We start from the raw sequence: 12014 nt of genomic DNA on the forward strand, positions 1-12014 counted from the left end.
TTGAAGGGAAGGATGTGGGGGGGGGGGATTAAGGAGAAGGCTGTTGAAAGGGAATGGAAGTGGTAATTAAGAGAAAGAGAGAGAGAGAGTAAACATAGGACGAGAATGGGTTTTGGCGTTAATTCCTTGAGTCCTAGAACGTCAATTTTATCTTATTCTTCCTACCCTCAGACGATTTCATTCATCCTAGAAAAGATATTTAGAACTTAAGGGTCTGTATTTAACCTCTCCAGATAGAAAAACTCGTCCTATTCTGAATGTAATCGTCTATTAAGAATAATAAGTGAAATGTTTCCGTGGATGTTAATGAGTTTTGACTGAATGGGAGGGAGATGAAAGAAGAGTGGAAAGGGGAGGAATTTAGAAGAAAAGTGAAGAGAAATGTGAATGGGAATAAATCAAAGAAAATTTGTTGGGTGGAGTTAATAGATATTAGTGGAAAAGGGAGTAGAAGGAGAGGGAAAAGGAAGAACAGACTAGAAGAGGAAGTGTGCAAGGATGGAGTATGTGAAGGAAGAGATAATTAAGAATGATGTAGAAGTAGGATTTTAGAAGATAGAGGTTTGAAAAAGAGGAAACAGGGAAAAAACTGGAAGTGAGGTGTATAAGGAGGAAGGAATGTTAAAGAAGGGATATATGAAGCGAAGAATAAGAGAAGTGAGAAAGGAAAGGAAAGAACAAGGTTATTTCTGAGATACAGGAAGAAGAGGGAAAGGAGAGGAAAGAGTATCTGAGATAAGGGAAGCGAATTGTGAAAGATTGGAAAAGAATTAATTAGGGATGCAGTAAAAGGGAGGGAAGCTAAAGAATAAAGGAAGAGATATGTGAGGGGAAGGAAGGAATGTAAAGGATGTAATCGTGGGAGAGAAAAAATAGGAGAAAATTTACGAGAAGGAAGGAGAGGAGAAACTAAGAGAAACCATTTATGGGAGAGGGAAGTACGGAAGGAAGACAAATAAAGAATAAGGAAGCAAATGGGAAAGGAAGGGAGGGAAGAATTACTATTATCTGACAGGCAATTCATGTTTCAACCATATTCCCGGCAGCTTTCACTAAAGGTCTGTGTCACAAGGTTATTAGAATATTTCACCTTGATAGACTGAAGGTTGAATCAAGACCCGTATGACCCACATATGGTTCGGGTGATTGGTGAGTTCGAGTAATAGTGAGTACGAGAGATCCTACCTTGTACTCGTATTATATTATCTGTTAGTCGCCAGAATCAGAGTGGTGACTGAAAGATATACGTGACCTAAAAACGAATAAAGGAGAGAGACGATTCGGATGATTTGGTGATTTGGGATTAGTAGTGAAACCGAGAGATCCTTTACCCCTAAAATGCATAAAATTGTCCTTTGGCAGCTAGATAAAAGTTGAATTATATTGTAATGAATGAAGGGAAAGAAGTTAGGATGAATGGAAAGACAAACGAGTAGCGAATTGAAGCGTGTGAGAAGCCCATGCATACAAAATTGCCAGTAACCGGAATGAAAGTAGTAAATGAAAGAAAGATGTACATGACTTGGATATAAATGGAGGAGAGAGATGATTAGGATGATTGGCTAGTGCTGTTATTAGTGGCTGTAGTAACTTAGCCCAGTGAGTACGAGAACCCATTCCCAAAATTATATACAAATCGTCTATCAGCTTCCGGAGAGAGAGAGAGAGAGAGAGACTGGAATGGTTTTTCATCCTTTATACAAGCGCGCGGGTTACATCCTTCCCTGGGCTGTATAAAATCATCTGACTACCGGGACTGACTCACTCACTCGTACGCAGTCGTGGTGAAGGGGTTGTCAGGTGTCTGGTGAGCGAAAACGAGTGGATTTCAAAGGTACAGTGGTTTTAAGAAACAACGAAAAATTATAAGAGACAGGTAGCTTCTCACCGCATCTTCATAGGTAGGAATAAGGTTTGAAATGACAAATGAGATGGAGTTGAGGTGGGATTGGGATGATTGGATGCTGATTAGGGTAGGCTTGGAGAATTAGCTGTAATGGAAAACAATATGAACATACTGAGAATTGGTTGATGGGTGAGAATAAACCTCGGACTGGCTTGCAAAAATAGCTATAGGTAAGGTAAATAGCTATAAATCGGCGAGGCCCTGGGGACTGATAAAAGATTGCATATTGATTAGGTAAACAGCTTTGAACTGTTTGAAGAGTAGATGTCGATGAAGAAAAATTAGCCTTGGACTTACTAATAATGTTCGACTGACGGTAGGATTAGCTGTGGATGAGATGCCGGTAAATAGTCGTGAATCAACTAGACCATTGGTAAGTGATAAAAGATTGCAAGATTGATGAGGAAAATAGCTTTGAAATGACTGGATTAGGTGTACATTAAAAAATAAGTTTGAACAGGCCGAGAATTACGTGTAGACTAGGAAATTGCCATCTTGGACTGAGTGGAGAGATTTACTGGAGGTCAGGTGATTAGCTCGCCGATATTTCACTGAACGTCGATATTGCCTGAGTCGCAAGATGGGACGAGAGACAAAAAGTGAATATTCTTTTATTTCCTGTTTTCCTTTTTGCCAGTGGACGCTTCAGGTTTTTCTCTTTTTTTTTCCTTAGTAATACAGGAATTGGAAGGCTCAGATTGAAAAAAATAGCTTTTTTTTTTTTTTTTTTTTTCCCCAGACTAGCGTGTCTGCATTTCCTGTCATCCATGAAATCTCGTATTTGTCAAAAGATGCAAGTCTCTCTCTCTCTCTCTCTCTCTCTCTCTCTCTCTCTCTCTCTCTCTCTCGTTTTCGCTACTGGTAAGCCTACTGATACTAATAGATGAATTATACCCAGACCATGAAACTACATATATTATCATGATTCAACTTATTCTTCGCGACCTACACGTTTGTATATCCATCCTCCACCCCCTCATCATCATCATCATCCTCACACACACACACACACACACACACACACACACACACACACACACACTGTAGGAAATAGGTTGAAGGTGAACATGATGCTTACGAGGTGTGGTTAAGCGAAGTATTTTTTAACGTTATTCGTGTGTTGATATTTAACTCCTTCATTATGATGATGATGATGTATTATTATTATTATTATCATTATTATTATTATTATTATTGTTATTATTTTTTTTTATATTGTTACTCTTGTTATTATATATTTTTGTTATCGTCATTGCTGCTCCCAGAATGATGTTAAACTTAAAAAAGAACCGTAGTAGAAAAGGAGTTAAAGGAGGCTGTATCTAGCCCCTTCAGCTCGAAAAGGAGAGAGAGAGAGAGAGACTGGAAAACTACAAAAAAGGATATACATACGGCAAATGTACAACAGTAAACAGATGAAAGGAACAGGACAGATGAGACGGATGAAAAACTTTGACGTCCAGGTGGCAGAGACGAACACTGATGAAACATTTAAGAATAGGTCGAAATGAGATGGAAGAGGGGAATTGGACGAAACCTGAGACAGATGATATTTTGACGTGAAAGTGACGAATCAAGGCGAAACAAGTGATGGAAACGAAACGGTGGTGAAAGACAACGGGGGAACTGATGACGTACAGCGGAGACGAAATTAATTTGAAACAGAGATAAATAAAGGACGAGGCGATGTGAAACAGAGACTAAAGCAGGTCTTGTGGGGTGAAAGAAACTGAAACGGGTCCAGACGAGAGGTACGAGTAAGCAACCGGATGTTTTGCACTGAGGCATCTAGGGACTTCCTGAGTCAGATGAGTGGGGGAATACGTGTCATCGCCACAGTAGGTAATATTTTGACGTGAACTAGACAAAATCAGGTGATGACTTAATGAAACGGGTGAAGCAACGGGTGATATATTGAGATGTTGCAGGAGATGAAGTTAGGTGAAACAGACTAAAACCCAGGTGTAAGCAAGGATGAAGCAAGTGAAAGTAAATGAACAGGAAGTAAGCTGGATGAAACAGGTGAAACAAGGTGGATGTATACTGGATGAAACCGGGACAAAGCCAGGTGTAATTAGGATGAAAGAGGCGACACTGAACTAGCAGGTTGTAAATGGCTGAAGCGGAGACAAAAACCAGGCGTAAGCAGGATAAAACAGGTGACCCTCTGAAGTAGCAGGGCGTAAATGGCAGAAGAAGGGACAGAACCAGGTTTAAACTGGCTGAAACAGGTGAAACTAAACTACCAGGATGTAAGCGAGATGAAACAGGTGTGAAACTGAAACTTGCAGGATGTTCTGGATGCATCTGGCCACCCGGGTCCTTGGTGTGGCGGCGCTGGCGGCTCCCGTACTCTTCACCTTCGCCGTCCCCTCCGTCGCCCCTCCTGGTCCCCCCTCAAACCTCTCTGTGAGTCCCTTACCCCCCCTCCTACCCGTGCCTTCCTCCCCTCCCCACCCTGTCAAACCATTTTCCTTTACCTATAACATCATCATCGTCTTTAATTTCCACCCTGCCCCTCCCCCTCAGTCTCTCTGTGAGCCCCTCCTCTCTTGCCTTCCTTCCCCCACCCCATGTCTTATTTCCTTTACACATATCCCTATCGTCATTAGCATCTCATCTCATTACCGTCCCTTTCCCTGCAGCCCCCTTCCCCTCCGACCCCCACTCAAAGCTCTCTGGGAGTCTCATGCCCTCCGTACCAACTCCCCCCTTTATGGTCATTCCTTTCATTTGTACCTTTGTTTACCTCTGTCCTCACCACCCGCCTCTGCTTACTGTCCATCATAATCCACCTTTCCGTTCCCCATATCCTACCAGTATCCTTGTTTTCGTTTTATTTTCGTAAGCATCATCGTCATCCGTCTCCCTCTTGCCCTCTCGTCGTCCCCCTTCCTTTCGACCCCTTCGTCCTTCTTCTCTTCCCACATCCTTCATCTGAACAGTGCTTTTGTGATCACCCACAACATTCGTCTTCACCCACCATTCTTCCTCACCTCATTCCTCTCTCATTCTCCCTCACCTAACTCCCCCTTTCTACTTCATATCAGCCTTGCATTCTTGTTTTTCAGCTTTCCATTGCCATTCTTCCTCACTCCTTCGTACTTCCTGTACTTCACTCCCTCCCTCCCCGCTCGTATCTCGAGTCCTTTTAAAATTTACTCCTCCAGCTCACCTTACTTCATTTGTCTTTCCTCCAACTTTCCCCAACGCAGAATTTTCTTCCGCATTCTTACCCTCCTCTCCTGTCCTCTCCTCTTCTTCTTCGCCCTTCCCCCTTCCCTACTTCAGAATCCTTCCTTCCTTACTACTGACCACTTCAGTAATTCAGTCGTTCACTCCCTGTCGTTGCCCTTCTTTTCTTCCATTCCCCCTTCCCCCTCCTTCTCTCCGTCCTTATCACTCTCCCTCTCTTCTCCTCCAATTTCCAACTCAAGAATAATTCTTCCCAGTCATTGAATCCACCTCTCTCTCTCTCTCTCTCTCTCTCTCTCTCTCTCTCTCTCTCTCTCTCTCTCTCTCTCTCTCTCTCTCTCACCTTTCGTATCCTCCCCTCCTCTCTACTCCACTGTAACCTACTGTCTTCTCTTTTACTATTCACTGCACATTTCATATATCATGTCATCTTTACTTCCCTCTCCTCTCCTCTCCTCCTCTCTCTCACCTTTCGTATCCTCCCCTCCTCTCTACTCCACTGTAACCTACTGTCTTCTCTTTTACTCTACTATATACTGCACATTTCATATATCATGTCATCTTTACTTCCTTCTCCTCTCCTCTCCTCCTCTCTCTCTCTCCTCTCCTCTCCTCTCCTCTCCTCTCATGTCACCATCTCCATTAATATCTTTCCTTTTCCTCTCGTATCATTTTTTTTTTTGTCCTATTTCCTTCCTTCCTTCCTTCCTGCCTACCTTCCATAACCAGTCTATACCACGGTCGGATCCAGCGCGTAACCGCTTTTTTCGGCCCTCTCCCCTCAACCTTGCCCCTTCTCTGATTCTCTCTCTCTCTCTCTCTCTCTCTCTCACACACACACACACACACACACACACACACACACACACACACACACACACACACACACACACACACACACACACACACACACACACACACACACACACACACACACACACACACACACACACACACACACACACACACACAGTATTTCCTGTTTCCACTTATCCTAATTCCACCTCACACCTCGCATCATCTTGCATTCCACTCCTACACATTCCATGCTACGCACTTTAACCCAGCTCTCCTTCCACTCTCCTATTCATTCCATCCCTCCCCTCACATCAGCTTCCATTCCTGTCTCCCAGTCCATTTTTTTCTTTTTTTAATTCTCTCAGTTGTTTGTGTCCATATCAAACCTTCTTTTGTCTCAGTCCACTCTTGTTTCTTTCAATCTCTTCCCTCCATTCCATTCTCTCTTGGTTCATTCCTTCCATTCCTTTCTTAATTCATTCCATCCCTTCTCTTCCTCTACCCATTCTGGTCTGTCATTTTACTTCCTCTCCGTCTGTTCCATTCATGCTCTCCCTTGTACCTCCTTTTTTTTTTTTTTTTTTTTCCGGTATTTTTTACTACATTCGATCTTTCCCAATCTCCCCCCCCCCCTGCAACCTTCAATCCTTCCCAGAAACTCCCCTCCACCTCTCTCTCTCTCTCTCTCTCTCTCTCTCTCTCTCTCTCTCTCTCTCTCTCTCTCTCTCTCTCTCTCTCTCTCTCTCTCATTTCGTACTTTCACCTATTTTCTACATATTATTCATTCTCTTACACTCTTTCCTCTATCCTCTCCCTTATTCTGTTTCTGTCCTTTCATTTCTCATCCCTTCTTTATTCCAACTCTTCTCACAATCTTCCCGTCTCTTTTCCTCATTCAGTCTTTCCCATGTTTTCCTGTCTTTAATTATATCTCTTCCAAGGTCTTTATTATCCTATCTTTTCCTATTTTTTTTTATTCTATATTTTCCGCATTTATATTCCGTCGTTTCTTCAGTTCCGTCTTTTCATCAGTCTTTTTAAATTCATCTTTTTCCCATTTCTTTATTTCACTTTTCTCAGTTTTTATTTTATCTTTTCCACCCCCCACCCTGCTGCCCCTTTCACCCCATCATTTCATCTTCCCCACAAACTCTCCCTTATTTTCTTCCTTAGTACACCCTTCCCCACCATCCTTGCCCCTCTCCTAAATCCACCTCCCCTCTGTCACATCCTTACAATCCTCCCCTTCCCTCCTCCCCCTTCCCAATTTTTCCCATAGTACAGTGCACAGGTTTTGGTGATTTTTATGGCTGCTGTTTTTCGTGGTTGTGATGATGGTGGTGGTGATACGCGTTGTGAATGTGGTGGTGGCATGATAGAGAGTTTAGGCAGAAAAGTAACTGATTGCGGTGTTGGATTTGGTGGTGATAGTGAGGGTGGTGGTAGGTGGTGGTGGTGATGCGATAAGGGTATAATAACGGTAAACAGGATGTTATAATTGATGATGATGGTTGTAAATATAGTGATGGTGGTGGTAGCGGTGATAGAGGTGGTGGTGAAATGTGGTGGTGGTGGTGGTGATGATTGTAGTGGTGGTAGTGAGATGTTAATATTGCTAATAATGGTAAACAGGATGATATAATTGTTTTGGTGATGGCTAAATATGGTGGTGGTGATGACTGGAAATGCACTAACAATGCCATCTGCTTTATTCTCTTTACTTTAACTTGGCGTCAATTGCCGCGTCCATCCTGAATGCAGAGTTGTCGCAATAGATTAACACTAGTATATGATGCTAGTCACGAAGAAGTGCAATGGGAAAATGTAGAGCCGTAGTATTTTTTTGTTTATACCAGTGAGTTACATACAGTAAGCTACAAAAGGACAAAAGCCTAGGTCAGGTTAAAGTACAATATACAGTATATATATATATATATATATATATATATATATTCCAAACGGATTAAAGCAAGACTCGTTTTTTTGCTTAACCTTATTTGGAAGGCGTGAATTCTGCAGGCTTTGGGCATTGCTTTCCGACTTTCTGTTTGACATAATATTTCTCCTTTATTTATACCATTGACGTCGACCCGAATAGTAGATACATAAGTCAATTAATCTAACTTGCGTACACGACACCTTGCATGATTTTTTATTTTATTATTACGCTTCATAGTATCATTTATTAGTGTGTACTCACATATCACAAATGGCGATGCTGGTGTTTTGCGTCCCTAATTATTTTGAACCCTGCTGTAATGTGAGTGGTTTTGCTTGTAGTCTCTCTCTCTCTCTCTCTCTCTCTCTCTCTCAGTATTTTCATATTTTATTCTCTTACTAACAGAAGTAGTTCCATATGCATGCAGATGGTCCCTATATCTTTCTGTTGTATGTCTGTGGCATGTATTAAGATATATTTATGTCGTAAGTATATTTTTTCCTGTAGCATGGTGTAAAATTTGCAGTAAGAATATTTTTTCCTGTAGCATGATCTTACGCATGTTTTGCAGTATTAGTTTTTTTTTTCTTTCTTTAGTGGATGACTTCAGTATTAAAATTTACTCCGTTCATATTTTTATTTCCTGATATTTACAGGTTATATGTGGTTCCCCAACAAAGTAAGACACCCCCATTTCTCTCTCCCCTCCCCCCTTCCCTCACCCCTTTTTAAAATCTCCCCAACAAATTAATACGATTGTTTTACCAGATACTACCACTTTTTGCGAGACTTTCCTTAATCAAATTCTGATATTACCTTTCGGTAGTATTTACTGTATTTTATGCCTTAATTCTTGTGTTTATTTTCTGTCTCCCTTTTTTCCATCCGTACAACTTAGAATATTAGTTTTTCTTGAAGACCTTCTCTGTTCAAGACTGTTATCTTCGCATTTCCTATCATTTTCTTTATAGTTTTTTAATAACCGTTTAATTGATGTGCGCAGCCTCGGAGATCATTACACTGAGCATGTTTTCCGGTGATCCTAGTACCATTTATATTGTAAGGTCATTTTAGACCAACTTTATATATATGTATTTAATTTTCTTATTACACTACAGTATTTTTTTTGTAACTTCGTGTCTTGCATATACATTTTGTACTTCCTGTCACCATTTCGTTACAGTGCATAGCCTTTGGATTTAGATTCTAAATTCCATTCCATTCCAGTTACATAATATTTTCTAGTGTTTTGGTTACAGCTTCCAAATTCCAGTCCATTCAGAAATATTCTCATGTATTTTAGCTACCTCTCTCAAGTGACCACATGGCTTGCATACACAGCATACAGAAGAATATTAGCATGCTTAGATATAAATTGAAACGAAAGAGGTGCTAGGGAGACAACACGAAAACTGTATGATTAAGATTTCTTGCCGCCTGTGTCACTCATAATTTCACATTCGCTTCTTCATTCAGCTGTAAATAACACGAAAACTGTATGAGTAAGATTTCTTGCCGCCTGTGTCACTCATAATTTCACATTCGCTTCTTCATTCAGCTGTAAATTTCCTCTTGTTTTGCTGTTCTGTGGTGTAAATAGAGGGTTTAATTTGTTTAATGTAGTACTTCATAGTCTGTCCTTTTCTTTCTTGGTTTTGTAGCTGTACTTTTTCCTGTTTTTATGTACATTTCCTTTGCAGAGTAGAATAAGTACTGTATACTGTAGATGTTTTTCATATAAGTAGAAGAGTAATTATACATCATAGTAATAGCAGTAGGTTTATGATAGCTGTAAGTTATCTATATCTAAATAATAAACTAAGTAGTAGTAGTATAATAACATGAAGATCATTTGTGCACATAAATAGCAGGTATGAGCACTTAGATTAAAATAACTAACTGAAGTACTTTGTTTATATTAAAGTAACAAATTAAGTTCTGTTGATTAATATTATTCAGATATTGCCAGATATCCACTAATGTTTCTGGTAAAGTAGAGTAAGTAATGGTAAATGGTAGTTGTTGATTTAAGTTGATGTTAGAGAAATGTAGGTAATTTTAAAGTATAATTTTGTTGTACTAATATTTTGTCTTTCCTTCCTCTCTTCCTCCTGTTTCCTCCCTTCTCTCTTTCTCTCTCTCTCTCTCTCTCCCCCATGTTGTCTTTCCTTCCTCTCTTCCTCCTGTTCCCCCTCTTCTCTCTCTCTCTCTCTCTCTCTCTCTCTCATTTTTTATTTCCTTTTTTCATTGCCATTCCCTTTGCCTTTCACCTGACACCCTGGCTGTAGGATGTGGTGGGTGCAGCAGGGTTGGAGGCTAATTGTAGTGCTGGTGTTGTGGCGACTGTTATCCCTCAAGAGTAAGAGGGCCCGTGCCTCCCTCAACGGCCTCCTGCGGCTCCTCCTCCACCTCCTCTCCTACCTCCCACTCATCAACCGGATATGAGGGCTAGTGGGTAATCGATGCCCCATTCTGGTAGATCAGAGTTGCATTTCACTCCTGGTCAGCTGTGGGATGTCCGCGTCACCGGCCGAGTGTAGGACTCCTAAGTCAATCGTCCTCTGTGGAGCGATTCCAGTCAAGAGTCCTGGAACATTTAATTTTGTTGATTGTGGCATCTCTAGTACCCTAGTTAAGGGTGCTGGATTGTGCATTCCAGTTGAACACAGGATCTCCCCTCCATCCAGGAAGAATCATGGAGCTTGCAGTTTTATCAACCTTAACATATGTCCTCTATTTGACAGTGAGATTTCTCCAGTTAAGAGCACTGGGTTCTTTATTCTGGTTGGCCAAAGGATCTCCCTTCTGGCTGATCTTACGAGGTATTCTCCAGTGAATTGCGGGATATTCCTCCAAGTCAGGCAGTCCAGGATCACTGTTTTATTTTTTAAGGGACGGTCCTGGATTTCATTTGTATTTGAGATATCCAGGCAACCTTGCTTGTGATGACTGGAGCACCAACATTAGACCAGAACCTTGTTATTTGCCCTTACTCGCTATTCCAGGTAATTCCTTCGTTGTTGTTACTGTTGTTGTGTGCTGAAAATGAAAGAAGAGTAGACGAGAGACCTTTTTTTCCCATATACATAAACTTTTTATTGGAAAAGTAGAATGACTGGTGGTAAGTTTAAGCATGTTGATAAGTGTGAGCAAGAAGAAACATCAAGTGTATTCTGCATGCTTTACAGCTGCACAAGGAGAAACTCGCATACATTTGGTAGGGTGTTGGTTATTACGGACTCTGGAAGTTAGAAAACACTGTGGAGCAATTAACTCTGTGTTTGAAGGTGCTAGAAATATGCTAGTGGTTGCCATTAGGCACATTTCCAAAGTTGTTTTAATAATTAAAAAATATCCCATTAAGAGACTTTATGGACATTTTTTTTAGCACTGGTCAATAAATAATAATTTTGTTAGAGCAGTGCTATGTGAAAGTGTTGCTTTAATTTAATAAATATGTAGTTTGTTCAGTAAAGTATTGAACATTGGGACACAACGAAATGTCAAGCAAAAGAAACTGTGACAGTTGTATGAAAAGACAGTGTTAGTTGAGAAAATCATCCATGACAGTTTAGACAGCAAGTGACTACTGGATGTTGCATACTGCATACCAGGTCTAATTATATTATTATAATTTCATATCATCACTGAGATGTTCCAGTCATAATTGTGGCATTTACAGACACAAGCAACTAGTGCCTGATGTTGAAAAATAAATGATTGATTATTGTGTACATAAGCAAGATCTTTAGAAATTCCATGCTTGGATGCTTCTCCTCAGCAAATGGCCTTTGGACTGCATTATACAGTACTTGTAGGTTGATTATAAAAAAAATATAAAGTGAAAATAGCTGGATAGAAAAATAAATGATGAATTATTGTGTACATAAGCAAGATCTTTAGAAATTCCGTGCTTGGATGCTTCTCCTCAGCGAATGGCCTTCGGACTGCATTATACATTACTTGTAGGTTGATTATAAAAAAAATAAAATGAAAATAGTTGGATAGTCAAGATTGAAATAAAGACTGATCAAAAGGCTTAGGAAGAATGTGCCCTGCATTTTTGTGGTTGATAAATAGAAATTTTTAAAGAATGGTAAACTTTAAGCAGGAAGCTTCAGATACATATAGCCTACATATGAAATACTGGTCAAATAATTGGAAAATCATGCATAG

At 40.4% G+C, this 12014-nt stretch overlaps 1 protein-coding gene across 1 annotated transcript in view; it reads left to right on the forward strand.

Moving 5' to 3' along the window:
• LOC145411583 (putative fatty acyl-CoA reductase CG5065) overlaps nt 1–11197 on the forward strand; it is a 91085-nt gene extending 79888 nt beyond the window's left edge. Inside the window, exon 8 of the mRNA XM_080281595.1 lies at nt 10127–11197. Within this exon, the coding sequence (XP_080137721.1) occupies nt 10127–10283 (157 nt within the window). The 3' untranslated portion in view covers nt 10284–11197. The remainder of the gene's footprint in view (nt 1–10126) is intronic.
• Nucleotides 11198–12014: the final 817 nt, after the last annotated feature.

This window comes from Coenobita brevimanus, chromosome 90, assembly GCF_032717465.1.
Source record: "Coenobita brevimanus isolate Jiangsu-jjx chromosome 90, ASM3271746v2, whole genome shotgun sequence".
In the NCBI taxonomy this organism is placed as follows: Eukaryota; Metazoa; Arthropoda; class Malacostraca; order Decapoda; family Coenobitidae; genus Coenobita; species Coenobita brevimanus.